Raw genomic sequence first — 26,209 nt, 5'->3', positions numbered from 1 at the left:
ACGGTTTGAATGACTCCTTTTTCCCCTCCCAGGCTCATTATTTGTTTTTCTTTTAACTTTATTGAGTCAATTAACAAACAGTACAGCAATATCGTCTCTCCTCTCCTATTTTATATTACATTACATAAATCACCTACGTTAATATAATATAATATAATAAAAAATAATATAATACAATATAATATAATATAATATAATATAATATAATATAATATAATATAATATAATATAATATAATATAATATAATATAATATAATATAATATAATATAATATAATATAATATAATATAATATAATATAATATAATATAATATAATATAATATAATATAATATAATATAATATAATATCCATCCATTATCTGTACCTCACTAGGGTTGCAGGGGGTGGTGGAGCCTATCCCAGCTTTCTTCAGGCAGTAGGCGAGGACACCCCTGAACTGGTTGCCAGCCAATTGCAGGGCACACATAGACGAACAACCCTCCGCGCTCACGCTCATACCAAGGGGCAATTTTAGAGTGTTCAATCGACCTGCCATGCATGTTTTTGGAATGTGGGAGGAAACCGGAGTACCCGGAGGGAACCCACGCAGGCACGGGGAGAACATGCAAACTCCACACATTCAGGCCGGAGCCGGGATCGAACACACGACCGCTGCTGTCTCTCACTGTGAGGCCATCGTGCTCACCAGTCGGGCCACTGTGCCGCCATACAATATAATATAATATAATATAATATGATATAATATAATATAATATAATATAATATAATATAATATGATATGATATAATATAATATAATATAATATAATATAATATAATATAATATAATATAATATAATATAATATAATATAATATAATATAATATAATATAATATAATATAATATAATATAATATAATATAATATAATATAATATAATATAATATAATATAATTAATATAATATAATATAATATAATATAATAACATAAAAACTTACAGCCATACTACCCTGAGCGAGCCCGATCTCGTTCGTACTTGGAAGCAAAGCAGGTTTGGGCCTGGTGAATACTTGGATGAGAGACCGCCTGGGAATACCAGGTGCTCTAAGCTTTAAAGCAACCAGTTCAGGATGTCCCCCGCCTACTGCCCGGAGACGGCTAGGATAGGTTCCAGCATGCCCACGACCCTCGTGAGGAGAAGCAGTTCAGATAATGGATGGATTATTAATTACAGGTTAACTACTGCCACAAATCATTTCATTAAAAGGGATCATTCAGCCAGAATGATCAGTTTTTCAATAACAAGCTCAATTTTATTTTATTTTTTTTTTATCATTACAATAATATTAGCGTGTATTTTCTATGTTTAAATGTTTTAGGTTTTTGGCAGGGCAATCCTTTTTAATCAAGGGTTTTATTACCAAGCTTGATTTTGTGTTATTAACTCAAACTTGGTAAGGACAAGTTAACAGTGTAGCAGTTATTATCAAGTCAACCCCTCCAAACTTCGTGAGTGAAACCAAAATGTATAAGAAAGGAGGAGGGGTAGCCATTCTGTTTAATTAAAATCTCCAAGGCAAGAAAATATCCTACTTTTGAATAAGTTGATCTTAAGTCCAAATTCTTCAATTGAGCAGCATTTGTAAAAATTTAGATCCCTCTGAAATACAACACTTTTTTTTTAATTACTTTGTCAAATTATTGTTGATTGATTGACAACAGAAAAACTTGTTCATGCTTGTATTACCAGTAGGAACAATTACTGTAATGGTCTCTTACTAAAAAAAATAAAATAAAAAAAAATAAATCAGGCTGCTGCCCAAAAGAGCACACTGGAGTCATGCCTCTGTCTCAAACATTTTCTTCCTGCCGTCCATCCCGGCTTTGTCCTCAACATTCTTTCTCCAGTCACTGGTGTGTTTCTCCTGAGTGTGACATATGCAATCGCTCAGTTGTGCCCGGGCTTATGTCTTCTAAAATATTACAGTTTTAGTGAGCTAGAAGAATTCGATCAGCAAAAAACTGCAAACATATAAAACAATTTGCTATGAGGTGCTTGTGTGTAATTGACCAACCTCGTCCTTCACCTCCTTCTTAACCTGCTTCAGGTTGGCCCTCAGGTCCATGGACACTTTGTGTTTGGACCCCAGAAGGGCTGCTAACATGGCATCAGCTGACATCCGTACCTTTTTCAGGGCCGGCTTCTTAAACTTTCCATTAAGATCCTGAACCATTGACTTCAGGTCGTTGATCTGATATGGAACGATTTTTAAAAAAATAAAAATATCCCTTTTAGATGTCAATTTAACTGCAATATTTTCCATGTAATTATTGATGTAGAACAAAAAGATGCGTATTTACCTCCTTTTCAGACTTCTTCACTTTCATATCCATGTCGTACCTTTCATCATCTACCAGATCAATCTGCTTATGAAGTTTCCGACACATCTCCTGGCAATGTGTAAAACAGACAATGATGAATTTGAAAAGAAAGGGTTGCATGTATTTGCTGAGAGTACAATGCTGTATTTTCATTACAATAAGACGAACCGTTACAGGCATCAGTTCCAGGTGCTATTTCTGCATTTAACTCATACATACGGTAGTATACATGCTGGCCTATGTTTTTAAAAGGCAATGGGAGGAAAACAGGGTTCTGTTGTATTTTATTGAACTATTTAACACGCTACGTTCCGACTCGTCATTGTCAGAGTCTCGTTGAAGAAATAATGCTGGCTTTTGCGAAAGCTCGAACAATAGTGCAAGCAGACACATTCGCTCATGCATCCACAATCCATTCACAAATTGTGGCATGACTCACAGAGGCACTATGTGGATGTGTTTGTTCACTTCTAGGAAAAGACAAAAAATGAAAAGATGGGAAGCTAATGTGATTTAACTGAAAAAATAAAATACATAAATTGAGCTTGTTGTTGAAAAATGGACCAAAGTGAACTGAACTTGGACCAGAAATTGAGACAAGAAAAAATTGACTTTTTTTTTTGTTGCATTTACTGAGCTCATGTGAGTTTCTGGTCCAAGTCTGGTCAGATGTCATCACAATGGCAATTCATATCAGGGAATTAAAACATGGGCCACTTCTTATTCTCATTTCGCCAGAAAGGTGAACCTCAAGAGGTGTTTTAGTTCACATTGGATAGATGCTTTTGCATGTTCCTAATTTTGATAGCTGATGGTCATAATGTGACGTTTACCTGCAACTCATGCATGCAGCTAGGGAGAGAGAGAGCAGGACAGTTGTCCTCCATATATCTGGTCTTCTCCTCTTGGGCCTGTTCAGCCGCCTCATCCAACATTGTTTGACCAATCTGTAACAGCAAGCTCTGAGGAGGAGGGGGAGCAGATAGTTCAGCACTACAGAGATTTTTATATTTTTATACAGAATTGTGCATTTGAATCAGATTAATTTAAATAAATGCTTATGCAATGCCTTGCTGAGGTTAAAAAAAATATTGCAGCGTAAAAATGACAAGTGAAATTTTTTTATCAGCAATCTGAATGCTAATTTTGCATAATTGTGACTGTTGTGAACAAACGTGGCTGATATATTTTTCCATGTTTACCTTGTCAAAGCACCAAATTGCGAAGTAATTCCATATAATCAGTATAATTAGGAATAAATCACATTTAAAAGATAACGTAGCCTAATCTTCAAAGCTGAGTCGATTGTAAAAAGGCTGACGAATCACTAAATTCCAATTATCTGCAGAAATCTGAAGTCTGTATGTGGTTGCATGATTTTGGACATGCTGAGTCTGGAAAACGAACATTTTGTTCAGCAGTAATTTTTCAGCACCACCTCTATGTTAATTTTAACAGTTCATGTAATCAAATTGACAACCCTAAACAAATAAGACAATACAGCTCTCCAATCACAGCGATTCATGACCACCTTCGTTCTTTACCTTGAGGTAATTCCTTCGGCTTAGTGTCATCTTTTTCCTTCAGAGAGAAAATTATGACATTCTGTGAGTTTTGTGGATGAACAAGTTACATGTGAGAGAGTTTAGGTGAGCACTTACTCTGCCATCTTTACACCACGGCTGATTCCTCTGTGGCCTGCAGGGAAGATGTGAGATGAATGTGAATACTCATCTCTTTATAGTGTGTGTGTGTGTGTGTGTGTGTTCACACGCGACCAGTTGTCTTCAGAAGCTGTGGGTAGAATGTGGGATGTAAGAGCTGACAGTGGCAGCTGAGCAACAAATGTTCCAGGACTTCTCTTCTGGAAGCTGACAGTGAGACATTACCTCAATAATGTTTTGTATGGTTCACAAAAATGCTGTAAACATATCAATAGATTAAGGCACATGTTGAAGTTGCACAGCAGGTGCATATCCATCAAGAAAGGTCCGTCCACCCTCCGAATATGCAAATATTACAGGTTATATAATTTTAGGATTTTTCCGTAAGAGAAATCAAGACGTGAAAGTTAGTTCAAATATGTGGAGCAGATGCACTGAGTTTCAAGCATAAAAAAATATTTGAGTTATAATTCATAGGATCTTTGAGGATCATTTTGGGAACTCTGGGCTGGACTGACTCTTACCTAACATGTGTGTTTTAAGAATGTAGGAGGAAGCTGGAGTACCTAGAGAAAACGCATGCTTTGGGAGATCCTGCAAACACCATAAAAGAAGACCGGAGAAGAAAACAGAAGAAATGTACACCAAACATAAACCTATATTATGACTTTAAGAATTGTGCTTTGAAACTAATAATGTGGCAAAACACTATGTCTCCAGTTCTGTGTGCTAAAAGATCCTCCCAGAGAGCTTGTCTTGTTGACACTGCAGTTTTGTGTGCAAAAGGTCCTGGTTGAGATGACGGAATAGGAATGCAATGTAGTTTGCCATGACTTGTTTTGAGGACCAGCGGATGGTCGCTAAAGCTTTAAGAGTAAGGCGCCATACACCCAAGGCCAGCCATCAGTCAGTCAGAGAGCTCATAAAGTGGGAAAAAACACACTTTAGGCAATTTAGACAGAACATCTTGACTGTGAAGCAAAATCACAAATGACAAGCTTCGCTGTTATGTAACTTTGCAATTCATTTATACAAAATTTATTGTGTAGGTTGTCTAAGGGGCCCTAATTGGGCTTTTCTTCAATGAATGAAGGATCTCAACAGCATGATACATCTTTGAAATGCAAGTTGTAACTAACTCCGAAAGGAGCACGGATTGGTATGCCTGATGAAGAGCCGAAAAAAGTCTCCTGGCAGCTGTCAGGTCTAAATTTAGGAGGATTTATTGTGCTCCCTGGTTCCCAATCAGCTGCTCCAACACCGTCGTAGACAGGCGTTAAATTTTGCCCACACAAAAATACAAATACACCTCGAGTTCAGTGTAAAGTGAGAACTATATTTGTCTATAATTACTGTAGTTTGTTACACGATACTAAAGAAAAAAAACAAGTCTCAGTCAATAAAACTAAGTAAAAAGGAAATTGACATAATCCAGAGCCACCGCATACTATAAGCACGATGATTACACACACATACACATATCCAGACATTATTCAAACCGCTTTTTCTCACAAGGACATATTGTTCAGCAATACCTCTGACAGTGTCAATAAAAACCAAAATTACTTTGTAAATAATGAGAATATTTCAAATTTGTTTTGTTTTGTACATTATTATATTGTGCAAGTTGTCATAATGTTGTGGTTGAAGGTCAGTGTGTGTGTGTATTTACTGTACAATGCCTAATTTTATTTATTTGTTTATTTATTCATTTATTTATTTATTTAGTAGCACCCCATGTCACATCTGCCTAATATTTATTTATTTATTTATTTATTTATTAGCACACCCTGCCACATCTGCCATCTTCACCGCGACAGACCGATACTGAGTCTGCATTTTGCAGATGCTACACCAAGCCGGCTAGCGAGCTATCGTTCCAATCTTCATTCATTCGTGACCAAGACCCCAACATGGAACTCCTCCACTTGGGGCAGATCAACCTGAGAGTGCACCCCACCCTTTTCTGATTAAGGACCTTGTTCTCAGATTTAGAGGTGCTGATTTTCATCCCAAATGCTTCACACTCAGCCGTGACCCGCTCCAGTGTGAGTCGTAGATTGCAGCTCATCTGCAAAAAGTAAAGCTCCAATAATGAGGTCACCAAACCAGACCCCCGCAAGACTTTGGCTGAGCCGAGAAATTCTGTCCATAAATGTAATGAACAGAATAGGTGACAAAGGGCAGCCATAGCGGGGTCTAATCCACACTGGAAACAAATTCAATGTACTGCTGACAGTTCATAGTTTTTGGCACTAGACAAACCAAATGCCGTAGCAAAATTATGGTACAGGTGTCAACAAAAAAATTCAAAACAAGAATAAATTAAGGTGTGTTCTGTAAGAGGTGTTCATTTGTGAATGAAACAGTTTTAGAACAGATTTGAAATGGTGCGACTCACGCTGTACAAAAATAATAAATGAATCCGGTTGCAGAAATGGAATTTTTGGGATGTATTAGATTGAGTGTCTGGTGGCACGAGTATGTCCACCTCACAGTGCAGAGGTGCAGGGCTCGAATCCAGCACCGTTCTTCCTGTGTGGAGTTTTACATGTTCTCCCTGTGCCTGCGTGGGTTTCCTCCGGGTAGTCTGGTTTCCTCCCACATTCCAAAAAAACATGCATGGCAGGTGGATTGGACACTCTAAATTGCCCCGAGGAATGAGAGTGAGCGAGGATGGTTGTTCGTCTACATGTGCCCCGCGATTAGTTGGCAACCAGTTCAGGGTGTAACCCGCCTACTGCCCGGAGAAAGCTGGGATAGGCTCCACCACCCCCTGCAACCCTAGTGAGGAGAAGCGGCTTAGAAAATGCATGGTTGGATATATATTGTTTACCTTCCACTAGAATAATAATGTTACATGTTTATATGTTCTATAAACAAACAAACAGACTAAGGTGTCAAAATGAAGGCCAAGGGCCCAGATGTCTCGCAACAACAATTTACGTGACCCACTTAAGCAAATCATCTGTGCATGTCTGCTTTTTGTTTCTTGCTCAAATCTGCACCCAAATTTAAAAAAATGTCTTCACTTAGAATAATGCTGAGCTATGGGGAATTGTGGGTAGATTCAACTTCTACTATCTGTAAACATGGAGGAAAAGGGTAAAGCCATCAGGAGCACAATATTTGAGGAAAAGAAGAGAAAACACGAGAAGATAATGCAGGTATGAAGACAGCTTTCTTCTTATTGACTTTAGAATGTTATGGGCTGAGGAGTGGTTCCAATTTGAAATTGTTACTAACCTCTTGTGTAAAGTTTATTAGAGTATTTTTTTGTAATGACAGCTTGTAATATCTCGTTTTATTAGCCTCTCACTAATTTTCTTGGCTCTCGCCAAGATGCTCGCCTGATTGCTTCAAATACTTGCTTTTTCTTTTTCCATTTTTTTAGAGATTAAATTTATAAATAAAAATGTAAGGGTTGCTTAGTTTTTCTTTTTTCCATTAAAAAACAAACATTAGAGGCTAGGGTGATTGGAACTGTTGCTAATAACTTTTCACCTTCTAATTAAGATGTTGATTTTTTTAACAGTATTTTGGTTCAGATAAAGAGCCATTCAAGCAAGGTGGACCCTTGCAAATTTCCAGTTAACAAAAACCTACATGTGGTCAACCATTTACGACAAATATTTAACTGGCCTCAGCATCAAAAGCATCGACCACACTTGGGTAGGCGTATGATTAATGTGAAGGGCTGTCCATTTAATACACATTTTTGAAATAGTACAAAAATCCCCCATGTAAGTGAGTATATACATGAGGATTTGTGTATATGCATATATACTGTGTATATTCGCACAGGTTTGTTTTTTCTGAAGGTCTGCTGCTAATGTAATACATTAACGCCGCCGCATCAGTATCTTTGCTGCTGTAACACAGAAAATTTCCCCATTGTGGGACTCATGAAGGATATCTTTATCATTATCTTTAAATTACATTTAATAACGGAATGTTATTATGTACTAATATTTTATTCAATTCATTGATGTGAATAAACTGATCATGTTAATGATTTCTCAAAAATGATAACCCTTACAGCATTCCTGGGAAATCAGAATTGCCCTTCACTGGCGCTCTCTATCTTTAGAACAGGTCCTGGGGTACTCCATCATGACCCCTGGCCCAGCTGCACTATTATTGGATGAGATTATTGGATGAAAATTCCCGTATATTATGTGTTGTAATCAAAAGTGGATCTGACGAAGAATTTCTCTATAATAAATGGTAAGGCCTTTATTATAGTTAAACCGACATTTGTTCTTTGCGTCACAACTCTTTTATTGTGAATTTACTGACCGGAAGTAGTGCAATGTCGTTCTTCTCGCAGTCCGAGCTTTACGGTGGTGTGAAGATGGCGACGTACAGTCGCTCTCCGCTGCTGCTACTGCTGTCATCATGCGTGTGCCTCGGTGGCTTCGGTTCCGTCTTGGGCCTCAAGGCCGCCAGCGGCCCTGCCGAACCAGCGAACAACCAGGTCGTCCTCAGAGCCGCTGAGTCACAAGCCAAGGATGCACCTGCCGCCGTCGCCGCCGCCGCCGCCGCCGCCGCCGCCGGGGCCTCGCAGCCTCGAAGGGCGACCGGTTGGAAGCTGTCCGAGGAGGAGGCCTGCAGAGAGGACCTGACCCGGCTCTGTCCCAAACACACCTGGGCCAATAACCTGTCAGTGCTGGAGTGTCTACAGGACCGCCGAGAGGTAAGTTTTGGGTGCTGATGATGCTGGCCGTGTCGCGGTGATTTCGAGCCACAGCTGTCAGCTTCACAGCATTGAGGTGGACGTGGAGGTGAAGATGCATTCGTAGACTGATGGACGGCGTCGTGTAGGTTCACGTGTATTTTCTTCAAGTACACTAATAAATTCGACATGCAAATCCATTTATTTAAGACCGTGCCATACTGCATTTTGAGGTTGTTACACAGGCTCATACTGCCCCCCCCCCCAAGTTAGCTTTCAAAATATACTAAATATATTTTGGGCCACTGCTCATCTTTGCGGCACACTGGTTGGTAATGCAAAAGTAAATCACAGATACACACACCCAAGTGAATTTTCATTTGTTGCTTTTACAACATAGGCGGGTCGAAAACCGAGTGGTTTGCACATCCAACTCACATTTATGAGTGGAGTTGCATGTTGTCTTTTTTGCCGTTCCTTAAAGCTCACCCCATGAACCTGAAGAGTATCATACAGTATCGAAAATGGGTGGATGGTGTTACATTTTATTTTGTATGTCAACTTCGGGTGGGCTCCTATCAGGTAGTACAGAAAAGGAGGTCATGTCGCCCTGTAATCTCACATGATCTCATATGATTACTCTCAAAGGCAGAAGCTTGTTAATAACATTGATGAGAACTTGCGACAGATGTGTTCTTTGACACATTCATTGACAAAGATGAATCCTCATTGTGGCAATTTGTTTGAGAGCTCTTTTACGTAAGTTACTTTTTCAAACTGGCTGTGGCAAGAGTGTTTACCACTGAGCATAAGGATGAGCTCAGCAGACACTTTAGCCAATCATTAACAAAACATTGCAGTCAGACATGACAAAAGTTCCTTGTGTTGTTTTTTTTAAATTTTATTTTAAAAAGTATTAAGAACTATATTTGTTGAAGGAGCTCAACTTATTCATTGTCAGGCTGTGTTGTCAGAAATTATATGATACAATACAATGCAATTTAGATAATGTGACATAAAATTAAATAAACATCACATAGGGATATTTTTATTGAGACGGGAACCAGTTTAGACAGCCATAGCATCGTTTTCCTCTTTTCATGTACAAATGTGTATACTGAACAAATTACTGTTTATAGCTAAAACACATTTTTCCAAAATATTTACAATATTTTATGGCACAATAAGTAGTTGCATTCTCTTATACTATACTATACATTCAGCTCCATAAATATTGGGACATCGATACAAGTCTCATCCTTTTGGCTCTTACCACTACACTGGATTTGAAATAAAATGGGAAAGATGGGTCTTTAAACGCCGACATTGAGCTTTAATTTGAGAGGTTTTGCATTCCAATCAGATTAATGGTGTAAGAAGTGCAACCATTTATATATTGTCACTGTCCTGTGAAAAGCACTTATGTCCACATAATTAATAATTAATTAAAACATAATTAATTATTAATTTCGATTAATCAAATTTTTTCTACTACTATTTTTGTGTAGCTTTTAACAAGTATTTACTGGAATAATATCTTATAATTAATGTAAAATCACCAAATATGAAATGTATTTTAAATCAAAGTCTGTCCTGATAGCTTTCTTTAATCCTTGAATACGATCTCAATGGAGTCATCGTTGCAGGAAGTTTTTTTTTTTAGAAACAATTCTCAAAACGTATACAGTACATTTAGTTATAAGCACCACACTCCAACAGTGTTGATTTTCAAGGCCCAGTCATAATTTAAGCAGGGTGATTAAGATGATGGGCTAAAGATGTACAGCTAATATAGAACAATATTTGAATTTGGCTTTGCAAGATATGCAAATTGTTTTGGTTTCTGAGTTCTGTGTTAGTTAAAATATTTAATCGCATGGATTTAAAAAAAAAAAAGAATCCCGAGTTGATGCTTTAATAGCATATATATATATATATATATATATATATAATTTTTTCCCCCTTTAATTTCTTATGTTAATGGAGTCTCCGTATTACAGACATCCCATTAATGTGAAAATAAAAAAAATACAAAATTGAACATTCTGGTTTTTCACGAGACATCGACGATTATGGGACCATAATGGAACAAATTAACAATCTTAAATCAATCTTCTAGTAATTGATTACAAATGCTTTGCAGTCAATTACAACTATGAAATCTGGAATGCATAGTGTGACATTTTTCCCCTTCCTTTTTGTCTTCACAAGTGAAATGCATGTTCAATCGGATTCAGGCCATATGATTGACTTGGCCCTTGCATAACATTCCACTTCTTTTCCTTAAAACTCTTTGGTTGCTTTTGTGGTATGCTTTGGGTCATTCGCCATATGCACTGTGAAGTGCCAATCAACGTTCTACAGCATTAGGCTGAATGTGATAATATTGCCTGAAACATTTCAGAATTCATCTTGTTGCTTTCGTCAGCAGTAACAATAGCAATAAATGCAAGGGAACCTGTTTCTTGTTTAATTTCAGACTCATTGTGTTTACAGTCAAAAAGTTGAGAATTGTGTAAGTATTGCAATATCAGTGGACCAGACTAGATTTGCGACACACAATAAGCAACCTCATTTGTGTAGCATAAGATTAAAAAAAAACATAAATATGTATTGTTTATGCTGAAAGAATGCATGTGTGTTGATTAACCTAATGTGTATTTGTGTCTCTGGTACATCAGCACAATGCTGTTCACCACTATGCTGACGGTCCAACACACACACACACACACACACACAGCACACTCTCAGTCCTGCTCCTCCTCAGGCCCCTATTCTGAGATAATTGCATTGCTTCAGGTTTTGTAACAGCTGTGGCCTCCAGAAGAGGAAAGTGGCTCTTATAAATTTGCCTCCTCTCTGGAGAGGAAGATACACACTCACACAAAAAAACCTGCAAAGCAGCAAGAGGTCGCGTTAAAGCATTTAAGATTGATTTATGGTGCTTTGAGGCCTCAATTCTTATGTCAGAAAAGTGGCACCACTGATTAGCAAGGAGGAATCTTTCCATAGCCCGCAGAGACTTCCTGTTTGCGGTCAATCCCATCACTTTCTGCTTTAGGATTAGCATTGCCACACCAATCACAATAGAAGATTACGCTCGTCAAACAAATTTTCACACGTCTTTTTTTAATCAGCAATGCAAGTAAACCTTTCTTAGTATTTTTTTGGTGCTGATTCCGATTATGCCCTGTTTTTTTACTCAAGCACATCACGTTTTCATAATAATAACAATAATAATATATTTTTTAAATTTAGTTATATATTTAGTTACATTAATGAATTAAGGGTTTCAGTAACAGAAGGATTCTTTTCTGAGCAGTTTTTAATATAAATTACAAAGTATGGTAAAATCCATTTTGTGTGAGCTTTTACAGGTCAAACTTAAAAACAATAATGTGAAAATCTTATTAATAACAGATATGCTAGAATATTTTTTTAAACTTTTGAAATAAGCGTTGAAATTACATTTAGGAGCACATAGTATCTGATAAAAATTTGCTGTTGACCAATGAGCAGTATTATGATTTATGCGTGGCAGACACCATTTGCATACATTGCATTCTGTTCTGAATGGGCACATAATTTACAAAACACAGGTTGCATAAATTACATCTTGAAGAAGTTTTTGTATTTGATACATTGCCAACTTGCTGCACCAAATACAATATTTCTATTGAAAATGTGCATTTAAATGTGTATCACTGCCACTAAAGTGTTTTTTTGTCATACAAATGGTTTATACAATGATCTGCTTTTGTGTGTCTGCAGGAAACTGAAATGGCTCCTGATTGCAACCATGTAAGTACATGAACACAATTTATTCTTACCTTGTACAAGGTACATTGTGTCTGTATTGTTGTCTTAGTGGTTTTTTTTTGTCAACTTTGGATAATCCTTTTTTTTTTCCGAAATAAATTACCTGCGGTGAAAAGTGCATTGCTCACCACAGTTTCCACATGGCAGCTCTTCTCTAGGAGCAATTAAATCCAAACGCTGGTCTGTGTGCAAAACAAACCTCCAGACTTCAGTGACACACCACGGTTAGGCAACAATTTGGACATTTATTGCACAAGTAGAAAGTGGTTGGTGCAATTAGAATGTGTCTCTCAAAGACACACAAAAACAGCCTTTCTTGTGTTGCTCAGGAAAACATTTTCCATAAACATGGCCTTGGTTTGTTAAGTAACTTCCTTTACTATATGCAGTACAGCATTTTTCATGAATTTAAATATGTAGTGTATCGATGCTTTTTCCTTGGTCTCGTCTCACTAAAGGCGCTCTGTAATCCCCAGAAACATTCTCTGGAAATAAGCACTTTTCAGTATTACTGGGTTCAGACGGCAGTGAATTATAATCAACTTATTGACAGACAGTTTTAAATCTTGATTGACTGCAGTTCTCAGACATATTTCCGATAAAGACAAACTCTGTACCCACAACCTTAAAATGCTTTATTTGACGCTTAGTTCAGTGGTGAATAAAAGTGTTTCTTGAAATAAATGCACTTTTGTAGAATAATCCTGATCTTTAATGATCGCTACGGCAGCTGCGTAGACAGTTGGAGCGAATGAATGGATTGTACCCCTCCTTGAGCAGCAAAGATTTGCAAGTGTTTGCGAATGTCATGAATGTCAATTTTACGTCAGGGTTCGTTCAAGGTTCAAGTTCACTAATGGTCAGAAAAACTTTCGCCAATCGTTTGTCAACAGTATGCAGTTTTTGTTTTCGGCACAAAATCTTCCAATTATCATGGTGAACAGAAAAACTGTGTATGGTCATTAAAACTGTTGACGAATGTCTTTGCACCCGTTTGCGACCTCGAACAAACCATGACGAAACTCGGCAACCCTTCGTTGCTCAGTGGGATACGGCCTTCATCAGTAATCTGTTTTTAAGACTTAGATTGACTCAGAGTGTGGCTACAAACAAACAAACCTTTCACATTTTTCTCATTTGGACGAGAGCCAAAGGTTTTCGCTCATCAATACACGCGATCGTCACTGTGCGTTATTGTACTTAGATTGTTGAAATTTCTCGCTCGTTCACAGCAAATTGCTTTAAGTAACTCCCCGTAATGGAAGCATAATACCCTATTTTTCAAACCTTAAGGCGGACTAAAATCCTTCATTTAAAAAAAATAATAATAATTGATAACCTTTAGCCATAGCCAAAGTAATAACACAACCACTTGTTAACAGATTGACTAGCAATGTTCAAACATTTTTTTTTTGTCTGTCGGATGATCCCTTCCTCTGCTCTGAGCGAACAATAGCAAGTGAGACACATGGCGCTACCCGAAGTTTTCGACCGGTCTGAACCTAACATAATAGCGTTAAATTTATTGAATAAATATCTGGTACAATTAGAGTAAACTATTTAGCATACAATGCTTCCCGAAAAAAAATGCGCTTCATGAGCCTTATGTACGTTTGTTTGTTTGTTTTGTTTTTTGTTTTTCAATTTAAAATAGACCCGTTCATCGATACTGCACCCAATGTTACGGTAAATGGCCTGTAAAATATGGTAAATATGAACAATAAATGAATACCAAGCGCTGAATGTCTCACACTGAATAACTCTCTTCATCAGCTCCTGTGGAACTACAAATTGAATCTGACCACAGATCCAAAGTTTGAGTCGGTGGCCATAGAAGTTTGCAAGAGCACAATCTCTGAGGTTTGTAATCAGCTGAGGTTATATACTATACCTGCAAAGACATTGGTTATGGCAGTCACTGTTAGCGTCGTGGTTCACTCGCCTTACTTCCATGCACAGAAGTCGCTTTCATTTTTTTTCATCTCCTTATATAACCATAGCTTAAGGAGTGTAACGAGGAGGAACGTGGGAGAGGCTACCTCGTATCTTGTCTGGTCGATCACCGTGGAAACATCAGCGAGTATCAATGCAATCAGTACATCACCAAGATGACCAGTATTATCTTCAGTGACTACCGGCTAATCTGTGGCTTCATGGACAAATGTAAAGAAGACATCAACAATCTACGCTGCGGGAGCATCAGCATCGGACACAAGGTAACGTTTTATGAAAGTGAATGCCTCATTAATGTTTACAATGTAGCTGTGGCGCCTTTGATTTTAGATTTGATTCTTGTATTTGTTGCTGTTGCCTTTGCACATCAGGACATCCACAGCCAAGGGGAAGTCATCGCTTGTCTGGAAAAGGCACTTGTTAGGGAGGCAGAGCAGCAAGACCAAGTTCGTCCAATCAAAGAGGAATGTCAGAAGGCTATCCTGCGCGTTGCAGAACTGTCATCAGATGATTTTCACCTTGATCGACACCTTTACTTTTCCTGTCGAGACGACCGCGAGAGATTCTGCCAGAATGTAAGGATGCGCTTTTTTTCTCTTTTTTGAATTATTCATATAATTATCATGCGTATTAAAAGTTTCCATCCATATATCCTGCCACGTCAGTCACTAATTGCTAACTTCACATGGAAATAGAAGAAGAAATAGCTAGTAACTGAGGTCAAATGCCACAATGGTACTTGCTTTTTTCAGAACCTTGAATTTCCATAAATTTCCACCAGTCGTATTCAGATATTCACGGGTCATTGATTTGCATCAAAGATAGAACCCTATGTCAAATGACATGCCACAAAATATGCACGAGGCAGCTGACGAAACTGCTGCCCTCCAATATAAATATTTATGAAAATGGCCAAACTCAAAGGTTAAGCGCTTTGTTACAGCTATAGCTGTTATGAAAAGCGCTATATAAATAAAATTGTATTGTATTTTTATTTTTTTATTAGTTATTTTTTTAATTTGTAAGCATTTTTTAGAATGCAAAGATTCAAAACTTTGCTGTAAAATTGTTGCTTTTTTTTTTTCTTCAATGAAATGTCGTGCGGATAATGGATGGTTGGATATAAGAAGTGCCTAGCTTTGTCTCACAGTTCAAATGTTCTCAGTTTGAATCAGGCATCATGCTCTTTAGGTTAGGTTAGGAGAATGTGAATGCTTGTTTTATTTTTGTTGCCCCAGCCAGTCAGAAAAATCAGCGGCTCATCTGCGACCCGAATGAGAACAAGCGATGTAGAAAATGGAAGGAAGGGGGAAACACTGTACACTGAATGCATTTTATGATATGCTAAACTTCTTCATTCAATTAAATATGTCCTCAAAAGTATTGTTCTGTTAAGGAAAAACAGATCTCATTTTCATTCTCTTTATTCTAGACACAGGCAGGAGAGGGAAAAGTCTACAAGTGCCTGTTCAACCACAAGTTCGAAGAGGCCATGTCAGAAAAGGTGTTTGATGCTTGTTTGTTGGTTCACTACTTGCTCACTTGGTTGTGTTTTAGCAAAATGTGGTCTTTCTCTTTCCTTATAGTGCCGAGATGCACTGACAACGCGGCAAAAACTGATCTCTCAGGACTTCAGGGTCAGTTACTCTCTGGCTAAAGCCTGTAAGCTTGACCTGAGGAAACATCGGTGCAGCCTCGATACCAACATGCCGCGTGCCCGCGAGGCCCGTCTCTCCTACCTGCTCCTGTGTCTAGAGGCCGCTGTGCACCGAGGTGACTTCTTAACTTAGCTTCCTCGTCTTCAAATATCATCAATGATCTTGCATCCCTCTAATAAAAAATAACACTGATTGATGACATTTGTATAACTGCATGGTTGACATAAATTTCAGTGGCAATGTATTCAAAACATTAACTTGCTTCAAAAGCTTTATACATGTGCAGCCCATTTAACATTTCCATCCGACTGTCCCAGTTCTGTATGATGTTGGACAGGACATGCTGTCCCTATTAATATACTGATGCTCTGCAACATGACCCAGTATTAGCACCAAAAGAGGCAGATATTTCCACCAATTTGCTGAATCCTTGCTGAAAAGTGTTGTTCATGAAATGACATGTTATCTTGATGTACAAGGTTATGATCATGAAGTCATCATCATCCATTCCTCAGTTTGTTTTTTTTTAATAATTTTTTTTTCTATATTGTTTTGTGTACTCTGTAGGTCGCACGGTCACCGGCGAGTGTCAGGGTGAAATGCTGGACTATCGGCGGATGCTGATGGAGGACTTCTCTCTCAGTCCCGAGATTGTGCTGCACTGCCGGGCTGAGATTGAGACTCACTGCTCCGGACTTCACCGCAAAGGCCGCACTCTGCATTGCCTGATGAGGATCGGCCGTGGTGACCGTAGCGCTTCTGTCGACGGTGTTTGCCAAACCGCTGTAAGTAACGGCGGTAACGCAAGGGAATACAGAAACAATGATTGGAATGGTTACTTACACATTTACGTTTTTTTTTTTGTTTTGTTTTGTTTTTTAAGAAAGAAAGCAGCTTTGCTGTCAAATTATGACACTGTGATTTTTTAGTATGCACACCAAATGAGATTTGGAGGGTTCTGAAAGCAAACTCTTCTGAGTTTGGAATGCTTGTTAGTAACTTGTAATGTGCCAAGGTGCAAAGGTTAACAGCAAACAATTGTAGAGATTATACGAAACGACCACAGATTTGAGATTTGCACTCGGCTTTCTGGCTCTGGCTCCAGTAGATGTAAAAAAAAAAAAACACACATCTTGTATTCTGCAGCGTTTTCTTTTCCAGTTGTTGCTTTTTTATTCTCCCATTTACCATCCATCCACTGCAGCTTCAGACACTGATCCAGTCAGCCGACCCTGGCGCTGACTACAGGATCGACCGAGCACTCAATGAGGCCTGTGAGTCCGTCATCCAGACGGCCTGCAAACATATCCGCAATGGAGACCCAATGTGAGGACACACACACATTCACACACACAAAATATGTGAAAGATCAGATGAATAAGAACCTTCCTTTCAGAGAGTAAACCCTCATTGCGCGTGCGTACGTGTGTGTGTGTGTGTGTAGGATCTTGTCTTGTCTGATGGAGCATCTGTACACAGAAAAGATGGTGGAGGACTGTGAGCATCGACTGTTGGAGCTCCAGTATTTTATATCAAGGGACTGGAAGTGAGTGTGCTTACTGAAAGGATGAAGGATTTCTCAACAAGCCAATTTCCCCAATATCTGATGCGTGTCCCTCTCCTCGCTCTATTTTTATTTGTCAAGTGGAATTAGTAACTCCCTGCGTACAATCTTTTTATAGCTGAACATTGTTGTTCTTTGGACTGTAAAAGTTTTACATTTTTTTACATTGTTTTTTTTAAATGCATAGTCTGTTTACATACCACATTGCAAAGATACGTTTAGTGACAAAAATGAAATGCTGTCCTCTTATTTCATTTCCCAGATTGGACCCTCTATTGTACAAGAAATGCCAAGGCGATGCCGCTCGACTTTGTCACACGCATGGCTGGAATGAGACCAGTGAGTTGATGCCGCCAGGCGCTGTCTTCTCCTGCCTGTACCGCCATGCCTACCGCACTGAGGAGCAGGGCCGTCGGGTATGATGTGACAGCAGAAACTCTAATCTGAATATGACATTGTATTGGAGGAATTCCAATTTGTTCCTGCGATTAAAAAAACAAAATTGTTACATGTTTTTGAATTTAATAGGTAAACCCTGACAATCAGGTAAGTATTCATCTAGTTATGTCAATCAATATTCTGGTGAAAGATGCAAATGATTAAGGAAATGGAGGGGACTAATGATTGTGGAAGGGTTGGAATGACATTTTAATTTGTATGGACAATATTATCTGTGGTACTGTTTTCAGGACTTAATCTTTGATTTGATTTGATAGAAAAACTACAACTAAAAAAATGTTGAGATGATAGCATGTTGGCATTATGTTTAATAAACACCACCCAGCCAAAACATTATGACCACTTTTTCAGTATAATGATATTCAATCCAGTACTACTAATAATAAATTCAATAAGCACTGTGTAAAATATGATGTCTTAATTTGCAAAAAGTAATAGTTCTCATTTTGGATTGACACAGAATGGTTTTATTTTAAAAAGATTTTTATTATGGTCATAATTTTGAGGCTGCTTGCTCCACATTATAATGAGAGTGTATATTTTTGTACCATTATCTTTTGGATAGTCATGATGGTGCTCGTTTGTGTGTTGTGCAGTTATCGCGAGACTGTAAAGTGGAGGTTCAGCGAATTCTCCACCAGAGGGCGCTCGACGTGAAACTAGACCCTGAGCTGCAGAAGCGCTGCATGACGGACCTTGGCAAGTGGTGCAGCGAGAAGACCGACACTGGACAGGTCAGACAAGTGACTGTTTAAAGCTGATGATGATGCAGGTTTTATGTAGGCTTTTTTAATTCTGTAAGCCTACTTTGCGGGGTTTATTTGGTTTGTTCTTTTCCCTTTCCCCTTTGAGTTGCATGCTATTGATCAGTGGTTCCCAACCTTTCTTCAAGCCATGGCTGATATTTTATACTGCACAAAATATTACATGTTATATATGTTATATAATTTTCAGACAATATACATGGAATTGGATAATTTCCCATGGTAACCCTGATTATCTCTCTCTTGATTAATTTGACAAGGAATTGAGTTGCTATTCTTTTGGAATGTTCTAAAGAAAAAAAAAAAGCAATTTGGACTTCAAACAACTCTAAAATCTACGAAATAACTTGGTTTATTCTACTTCCAACTGCTTTTCTCATGAATAATATTTAATTAACACCATTTAAAATTAGTTTTTTTTAGGGTAAATGAGATTTTAAATTTTAAGGAGCTCACTTAGTGCACACCTAGAATTTTGGCCCGTATAAGCTCGTTTGTTTATATTTTTGGCTGAAAATTGTCAGCGAATCTAAGAAAGAAGATTAAATTCAAGGATGGATTTTCGCAATGTACATCCGTACAACAACACCAATGTTGACAGCAAATTTTGCCTTGACGAGTGAGTGCTGACGTTATGTTGGGTTTCAATACATTTCTTGAAAACTATAAATTTTCTAACAGGTTTTGGTCAAAGTATGAGCCCTGGAATTTGTCCATGGCGGCTTCAAACCAAAATGGTCAAAGTCTTGTTCAAATTCTTTGAGGCTTTTTTTTTTGTGTGTCCTGTTGTTATAAATTCAAATTCAATTGATGAAACTGGTGTTGTGGAAATGTTTTTACAAAATTCCAGGCAGCACTACTGAGCTATTTTTGGGTTGCCAGACATACAGTGAAAATATTTCCACCAGGTTAAACCTGTGCGTCTTTTTGAGTATGCTGTGACCCTCAAAAAGGGGAATAATCTGGTCATTTTTAAACGTTTGTGTGTGTGTTTGTGTTGCTTCTCAGGAGCTTGAGTGTCTGCAGGAACATTTGGAAGACCTGGTGTCTGCCTGCAGGGATGTCGTAGGCAACCTGACCGAGTTGGAATCAGAGGTCAGCAATGCCATCGCTTAAGTAGTAGTATGTGGAGAGAATAAATTTAACCCTGAAATTGTTTCCTTTTCATATTTTTGTCTCACGCAGGATATCCAAATAGATGCACTATTAATCAGAGCTTGCGAGCCCATGATCCAGGCCCACTGCCATGTGAGCACATTTCTACCACTAACAACCTGCACATGACTTAAGATGTATGACAAAGTCTGTTAGGTCTTGTAAAACTTGGGCTGACCTGGTAGTCTCTGAACTTTTAAATAGAAAAGGAGAAGGCAATACACCTTAGACTGTGTGTGTGTGTGTGTTTGTTCTTAGGACTTGGCTGACAACCAAATTGACACCGGTGACCTTATGGAATGTTTGGTTCAGAACAAACACCAAAAGGAGATGAATGAAAAGTGTTCAGTTGGCGTCACGCACTTCCAGCTGGTTAGTTTCTTACAACCTGCAAAGTAAAATGTATGGTAAACGGCTTTCACCTCAGCGAGGGTAAAAAGGGTTACTTCTTTTGGTTTTTGGGGGGTTGGATTAAACAAGGTTTTTAAAATAGTATTTTTTGGGGTTGGTTCCTTTTACACAGGGGGATTTTTTTCACTGTGGCAACTCATTGGCAATTTTCCACTTGGAAATTGATAAGGATATACCACAGGTTTAGCTCACGGTTAGAAAAGTGCCCTGAAATAAGCAATTGAAATTTGGCACTATATAAATTACATTTACTGAGTGAGAAAGTTACCACTGATTCACAAACTCAAAGTCTTCTTGTCTTCCTGTATAGATTCAAATGAAAGATTTCCGCTTCTCTTACAAATTCAAGATGGCTTGTAAGGAAGATGTACTTCGCTTGTGTCCGAACATCAAAAAGAAGTATGTACAATAATATTTGCATTGCATTTCTGCCTTACTTGCTCTCTCTCTGTCTAATTTTCACATTTTATCTCACTTTAATTGACTAATCATAGCTTATCTGGAAAATTCCCTCAAAATAGGATTGTTTTATCTTATCTGATTGCAAATCATGAATGATCCTCTGTCTGGCGTTCAGAGTGGATGTAGTCATCTGCCTCAGCACCACTGTGAGGAACGACACACTGCAGGAGGCCAGAGAGCAGCGCGTCTCCCTGAAATGTCGTAAACAGCTGCGTGTGGAGGAGCTCGAAATGGTTAATATGTTTCGGATGAAATAAGTTCTGCTTGTTAAACCAAATACGCATTTCAGCTAAAATGTACAACTCTTCTTCTAGTCGGAGGATATAAGGTTGGAACCAGAGCTGTATGATCCTTGCAAATCCGACATCAGTCGTCTGTGTCCTAACGTGGCCTTTGGCAATGCTCAGGTAAGATTAGAAACGTTAGATCACCAACAAATTCTTCAACCCTTTCCAACAACTCGCTCTTCACCTTCCTCCTCAGATGATTGAGTGTCTGAAGGAGCAGAAGAAGCAGCTCAGTCAGCGCTGCCACCAGCGGATCTTCAAGCTGCAGGAGGCCGAGATGACTGACCCAGAACTTGACTACCAGCTTATGAGAGTGTGTAAGCAAATGATCAAGGCGAGTAGAAGCACAACAAATACAGTGAGTTCCATAAATATCGGGACATGGACACAATTCTCAATAAAAGTAGGACACAACCCCCTTTTACTGGAGTAAAACGAAAAAACTCCAAACTTGGTAAAAGGGAAAAAAATATTTTTTACTGAAATGTAAACATATATGTGACTTGTTTTAATAACTTTAAAAAAAGAAGAAAAACAATTCCCTGCATACAGAATAAATTCACATAAAGTGCTTATCTGAAATTTCCACTTGAGAATTTTTTTTTATTTCATGTTTTTTTTTACTTCTACTCACTGAATATTACAAACTCTTCTGCAGAGATTCTGCACTGAAGCCGATGCCAGAAATGTTCTCCAGTGTCTGAAACAGAACAAGAACAGCGAGCTGATGGATCCAAAGTGTAAACAGATGATCACCAAGAGACAGATCACGCAGAACACGGGTAAATAACACACACGTGTGTTGAGTGCAGCTTTTGAAGAAGCGAGCTCAAATCTGAATTAACGCCCTCCTCCAGACTACAGGTTGAACCCAGTGTTAAGGAAAGCTTGCAGAGCTGACATCCCCAAATTCTGCCAAACCATCCTGAACAAGGCGAGCGAAGACAACGAGCTGGAGGGTCAGGTGATCGCCTGCCTCAAGCTCAAATACGCCGATCAGGTCAGTCCAATAATCAAACAGCTCTGGTCCCGATATAAAGCCAAGCCAGACTTTGCTATTGTCACCGGTCATGTACTGCTTTGGTTTAGAGATTGTCCCCTGACTGCGAAGACCAGATCCGAGTTATTCTCCAGGAGTCAGCGCTGGACTACAGGCTGGACCCACAGCTGCAGATGCACTGCTCGGATGAGGTACACTGGTCATTAAAACCTGGACTTTCTCATTCAGACGTTTCCTTTTTTGAAATTTCGCTGCCTTCCCCAGATTTCCCGGCTGTGTGCAGAGGAGGCAGCTGCTCAGGAGCAGACTGGTCAGGTGGAAGAGTGTCTGAAAGTCAACCTGCTCAAAATCAAACAGGAGACCTGTAAAAAGGTACATTTCTGTTTTGCTGAAAAAAAAGGATCGCAATATTTGATAGGCATCTCACTCCAAAAAAATGTTCATTTACATACTCGCAAGGTATTTACGGGTCTACTTGATTATCATTTGTTGTGCTTGCATGCAGGAGGTTTTGAACATGCTGAAGGAGAGTAAAGCAGACATCTTTGTGGACCCGGTCCTTCACACAGCTTGTGCCTTGGACCTCAAACATCACTGTGCTGCCATCACGCCTGGAAGGGGAAGACGTGGGTGCTTTCACACAATCGTTTTACCTGAAACATTAAAAACTGTATGCGATAAGGACCTGTGGTGTTCTTGTCCTTCTCACCATGCAGAGATGTCATGTTTGATGGAGGCATTGCAGGACAAGCGAGTTCGGCTGCAGCCTGAGTGTAAGAAAAGACTTCAGGACCGCATCGACATGTGGAGCTACGCGGCTAAGGTAACCACGACAAGCATCTCTATTTTTTCATCTCTCATTTTAATCGCATAACTTCAGCCTCAGCCTATCCCAACTGGCTTTGGGCAATAGGCGGGGCACACCCTGAGTTGATCGCCAGCCAGTTTGCAGCTTGATTAAGACCGTTTCAGCAGTAGGATAGGAAAGTAAGTCAAATAGGGCTGAAAAACTTTAAAAATAATGTATTATTATTAGGCATTATCAATGAATGGGCCTATTTAAAAAAAAACAAAGAAAACTCAGACATAAGATGCACTTATTCACCTTATTCCTGAGAGCTTTTTCGGGGAAACCATGATGTGCGAGACTCCCGGTGAGAATTTTGTTATTTGTTACAGTAGGTTTCGTTTTATGGAACGGCTTATTTGAAAAGTGCAATAATCATTGAATTGAACAACAGCTTGGGAACTTGTTGTGCTGGTGGCAGTTGTACTAACAAGCAGAAGGAGCGTGCTTCCGTCAAGATTCTGTCCATCAGCGTAGGTCCATCGGGGAGGCGGACCAAGCTGCTGTCAACACGACGTATGCTAACCGGCTACTGGCTATGCAGTTGGCAAATGTAACACAAGCTGAAATAATACGTCTACTTTATTTTTTTCAACCTCTTTTGAGAGCACAGAGTTCAACAGTAAAAAAAAAAAGTTACAATTATATTTAATTGACATATCTAAACATATTAAGGACAAACCTTGCCCAGATGTGCCACAAGTCTTTAAATTAATCCATGAGGTCAGTGGGTCGGGGGGAAAAATGAGCACCGAATAACAACCTCTGGTCCTCATTTGAGGAGCATACCAACATTTTTATGTGCACACCTGGTTATACAGTGAGAGTAACTCGAACTGCTGCTTTTATGTGTCTTGTAGGTGGCACCAGCAGAGGGCTTATCAGATCTGGCCGTGCAGGTGATGACCTCGCCCTCGAAGAACTACATCCTGCTCATGATCGCACTGAGCCTGTGTGTCCTCTTCCTGTTGGGGCTGCTGTGCGGTCGAATCACCAAGCGTGTGACGAGGGAACTGAAGGACCGGTAGAAGCCCGAGAGCTCCGTCACCTGCTTCACACCTTTGTCCTTGTCCTCTTCCTCCTCAGTCTGTCACCAGCTAACATGCCCAGTGCCAACATCAGTGCTCACATGTGGCCATCCTCTTTTTGAAGCTTCACTGTAATATTGCCCAACAGAGCAGAGATTATCTCACCAAATCAAAGCATTTTTTTTTTCAGTGGCGCTCCTCTGTCCAATCCTCAAGCGCCCCCTTCTCCCCCACCTTTCCATATATAGATATATATACACACACACACACACACACACACCCGTACACGCCCACGCACATATGCATACACACACATCTACACACACATTTTTTGGGGTGGGACTTGGACATGAAATGAAAAAGAGGACTGCTAGTGGCGTGACTGAGGACCACCGAGGTTAGGACCCCTTTCCCCTAGTTTTTGGTCAAAAGAAGACTGGAGCATGCAGCGCCTCTTTTCTTTTGAAGAGACGTTAAACAGCAGCTTGAGATGTTGAGGCAAACTTTCAGGCGTTTTGCTGTTGCTTTGAAGCAATTTCGGATGACGAGTCCCGTCCTCTTTCCTCGTGTACAGGATCTGCTTTGGTTCGCCGCGTGAGGCTAACACTCACACAGTCAAACTGCTCACCGTGATCATGCCAATTAATATTTGGTTTTATTTCAATGCCTTTTTTTGTATTGTTGATTGTTTTTGATGAGATTTGCATTTGTGAAGCCAAACAATGCCGTATAGTCTACATGACAGCAATGCAGGTAGGGGTTACTGTATTTAATATCAACTGTCTTTAATATGTGATCACAAGACTGGAAGCCAAAATTGTTCAGGGGTATTGAGCCTTGTTTCATAGTGTGAAGTTTTTCTCCCTCTCTCTGTCTGCACTGCTGTTTGAAAGAGAGCTGTAGTTGGCGTGCCGTCACTTTTGGCTGTGCATGATGAAAAATACCGTACATCTTTGGTTTCAGTAGAGCCGCAGCGACCATGACAACCGCTTTGCGATAGCAACGTACAACGGGTAGTCTTACTAGGCCACATTTCCTTTAGTATTTCAAACTTACTCCATTTACCGACAGCGGAAACAGAAAATATGTGAGGGACAAAAACTTGTTTCGGAATTCAGTTCTATTGAAACACAGACTCTGACTTGTCATGAAAAGTTCAACTAGTTTTTAGTTCATGTTACCGCCCCTGAACTAGTCAACCTGGTTCTGGCTGTGCCTCGCTTCAACCCATCAATAACAGCTTGTTAGGCAATCAGCTGTATTCCATCATCTTGATTTACTTATCATTGAAAGTCATTTTGATGCCAACTTCCAAGTGAGATTTTATTTTAGTGTTGTGACGATTACGAACAAGTCATACTTTTGAACGGCTTTATGAAGGATGTAGCTACAATCAGGCACCAATGATACATGTTATGTCATATATTATCCTCTTTTTTTTAAACAATTGCGATAACGCAACAATAACATTATTCAATATTCATTTATCCAACTGAAGACGGGAAGGGTGAGCGGTTAATGTTTAAAGCCTCTCACAACCTCACAAGTGGTGCTTAAAAAAAGAACTGAGGGAGGGACGGTGACAAAAATTGAGTGTGATATTAAGCAAGTAAATCTGAGCCTAAATAACACAAAAAAAAGCCAAATGTGTTGGACCTAGAGAAAGAGACAACATGTGGCCTGCAAAGAAGGAGTGTAAGAGTTAAGACAATAAGAATTGATTTGCAGCTGTGAGAGAGACTTTCATTTTTTTAGCTAATTTGGTGTGGTATTTGGTAACATTTAATCAACCTGGTTAAAAATTACAAGTTACAATTTTTGAAAATACCACTTCTCCAAAGCTTGGGGGTGGAGTTTATTAGTTTATGTCGTGATAAGTTGACTCATACTGAAGGAGACAAAAAAGTCCTGGAAATGAATTGGAACCCACAACGGGGAATCTCTTCTGCTTTAACAACAGTCAGTTACTATCATGGAAAATTGTTTCAGCATTTTATTTCAATATCCCGCTAAAGTTTTAATTCCCAGTGTAATTTGGAGCACTAGTAGAGTATCAAATAAATATTCAATATTCTACCACTGCGATAACTTGTTTCACG

General features: G+C 39.1%; 2 protein-coding genes across 2 annotated transcripts; one reads left to right on the top strand and one right to left on the bottom strand.

Moving 5' to 3' along the window:
• Positions 1–1,762: 1,762 nt before the first annotated feature.
• LOC148336791 (troponin I, fast skeletal muscle-like) lies at positions 1,763–4,091 on the bottom strand. Its single transcript, XM_088295772.1, has 6 exons — positions 4,026–4,091; positions 3,909–3,945; positions 3,198–3,326; positions 2,344–2,433; positions 2,058–2,234; positions 1,763–1,907 (listed from the first exon to the last, which is right to left on the bottom strand). The coding sequence occupies exons 1-6, from the start codon at positions 4,031–4,033 to the stop codon at positions 1,821–1,823; spliced, it is 528 nt and encodes a 175-aa protein (XP_088151898.1). The 5' UTR covers positions 4,034–4,091; the 3' UTR covers positions 1,763–1,820.
• Positions 4,092–8,358: 4,267 nt separating this feature from the next.
• Positions 8,359–24,390, top strand: LOC148336790 (Golgi apparatus protein 1-like). Its single transcript, XM_088295321.1, has 26 exons — positions 8,359–8,724; positions 12,475–12,504; positions 14,296–14,382; positions 14,523–14,738; positions 14,847–15,050; positions 15,908–15,979; positions 16,062–16,248; positions 16,701–16,918; positions 17,338–17,459; positions 17,578–17,679; positions 17,960–18,113; positions 18,753–18,890; positions 19,929–20,015; positions 20,106–20,168; positions 20,334–20,447; positions 20,797–20,885; positions 21,064–21,181; positions 21,263–21,355; positions 21,432–21,569; positions 21,894–22,017; positions 22,093–22,235; positions 22,325–22,426; positions 22,500–22,607; positions 22,741–22,861; positions 22,952–23,058; positions 23,943–24,390. The coding sequence occupies exons 1-26, from the start codon at positions 8,383–8,385 to the stop codon at positions 24,108–24,110; spliced, it is 3,447 nt and encodes a 1,148-aa protein (XP_088151447.1). The 5' UTR covers positions 8,359–8,382; the 3' UTR covers positions 24,111–24,390.
• Positions 24,391–26,209: the final 1,819 nt, after the last annotated feature.

Source organism: Idiotropiscis lumnitzeri, chromosome 5 (genome assembly GCF_059441095.1).
Source record: "Idiotropiscis lumnitzeri isolate Australia: NSW breed Sydney's pygmy pipehorse chromosome 5, RoL_Ilum_1.0, whole genome shotgun sequence".
NCBI classification, from domain to species: Eukaryota; Metazoa; Chordata; class Actinopteri; order Syngnathiformes; family Syngnathidae; genus Idiotropiscis; species Idiotropiscis lumnitzeri.
The sequence above is the reverse complement of the archived record's forward strand: the minus strand, read 5'-3'. Positions and strand labels throughout refer to the sequence as shown.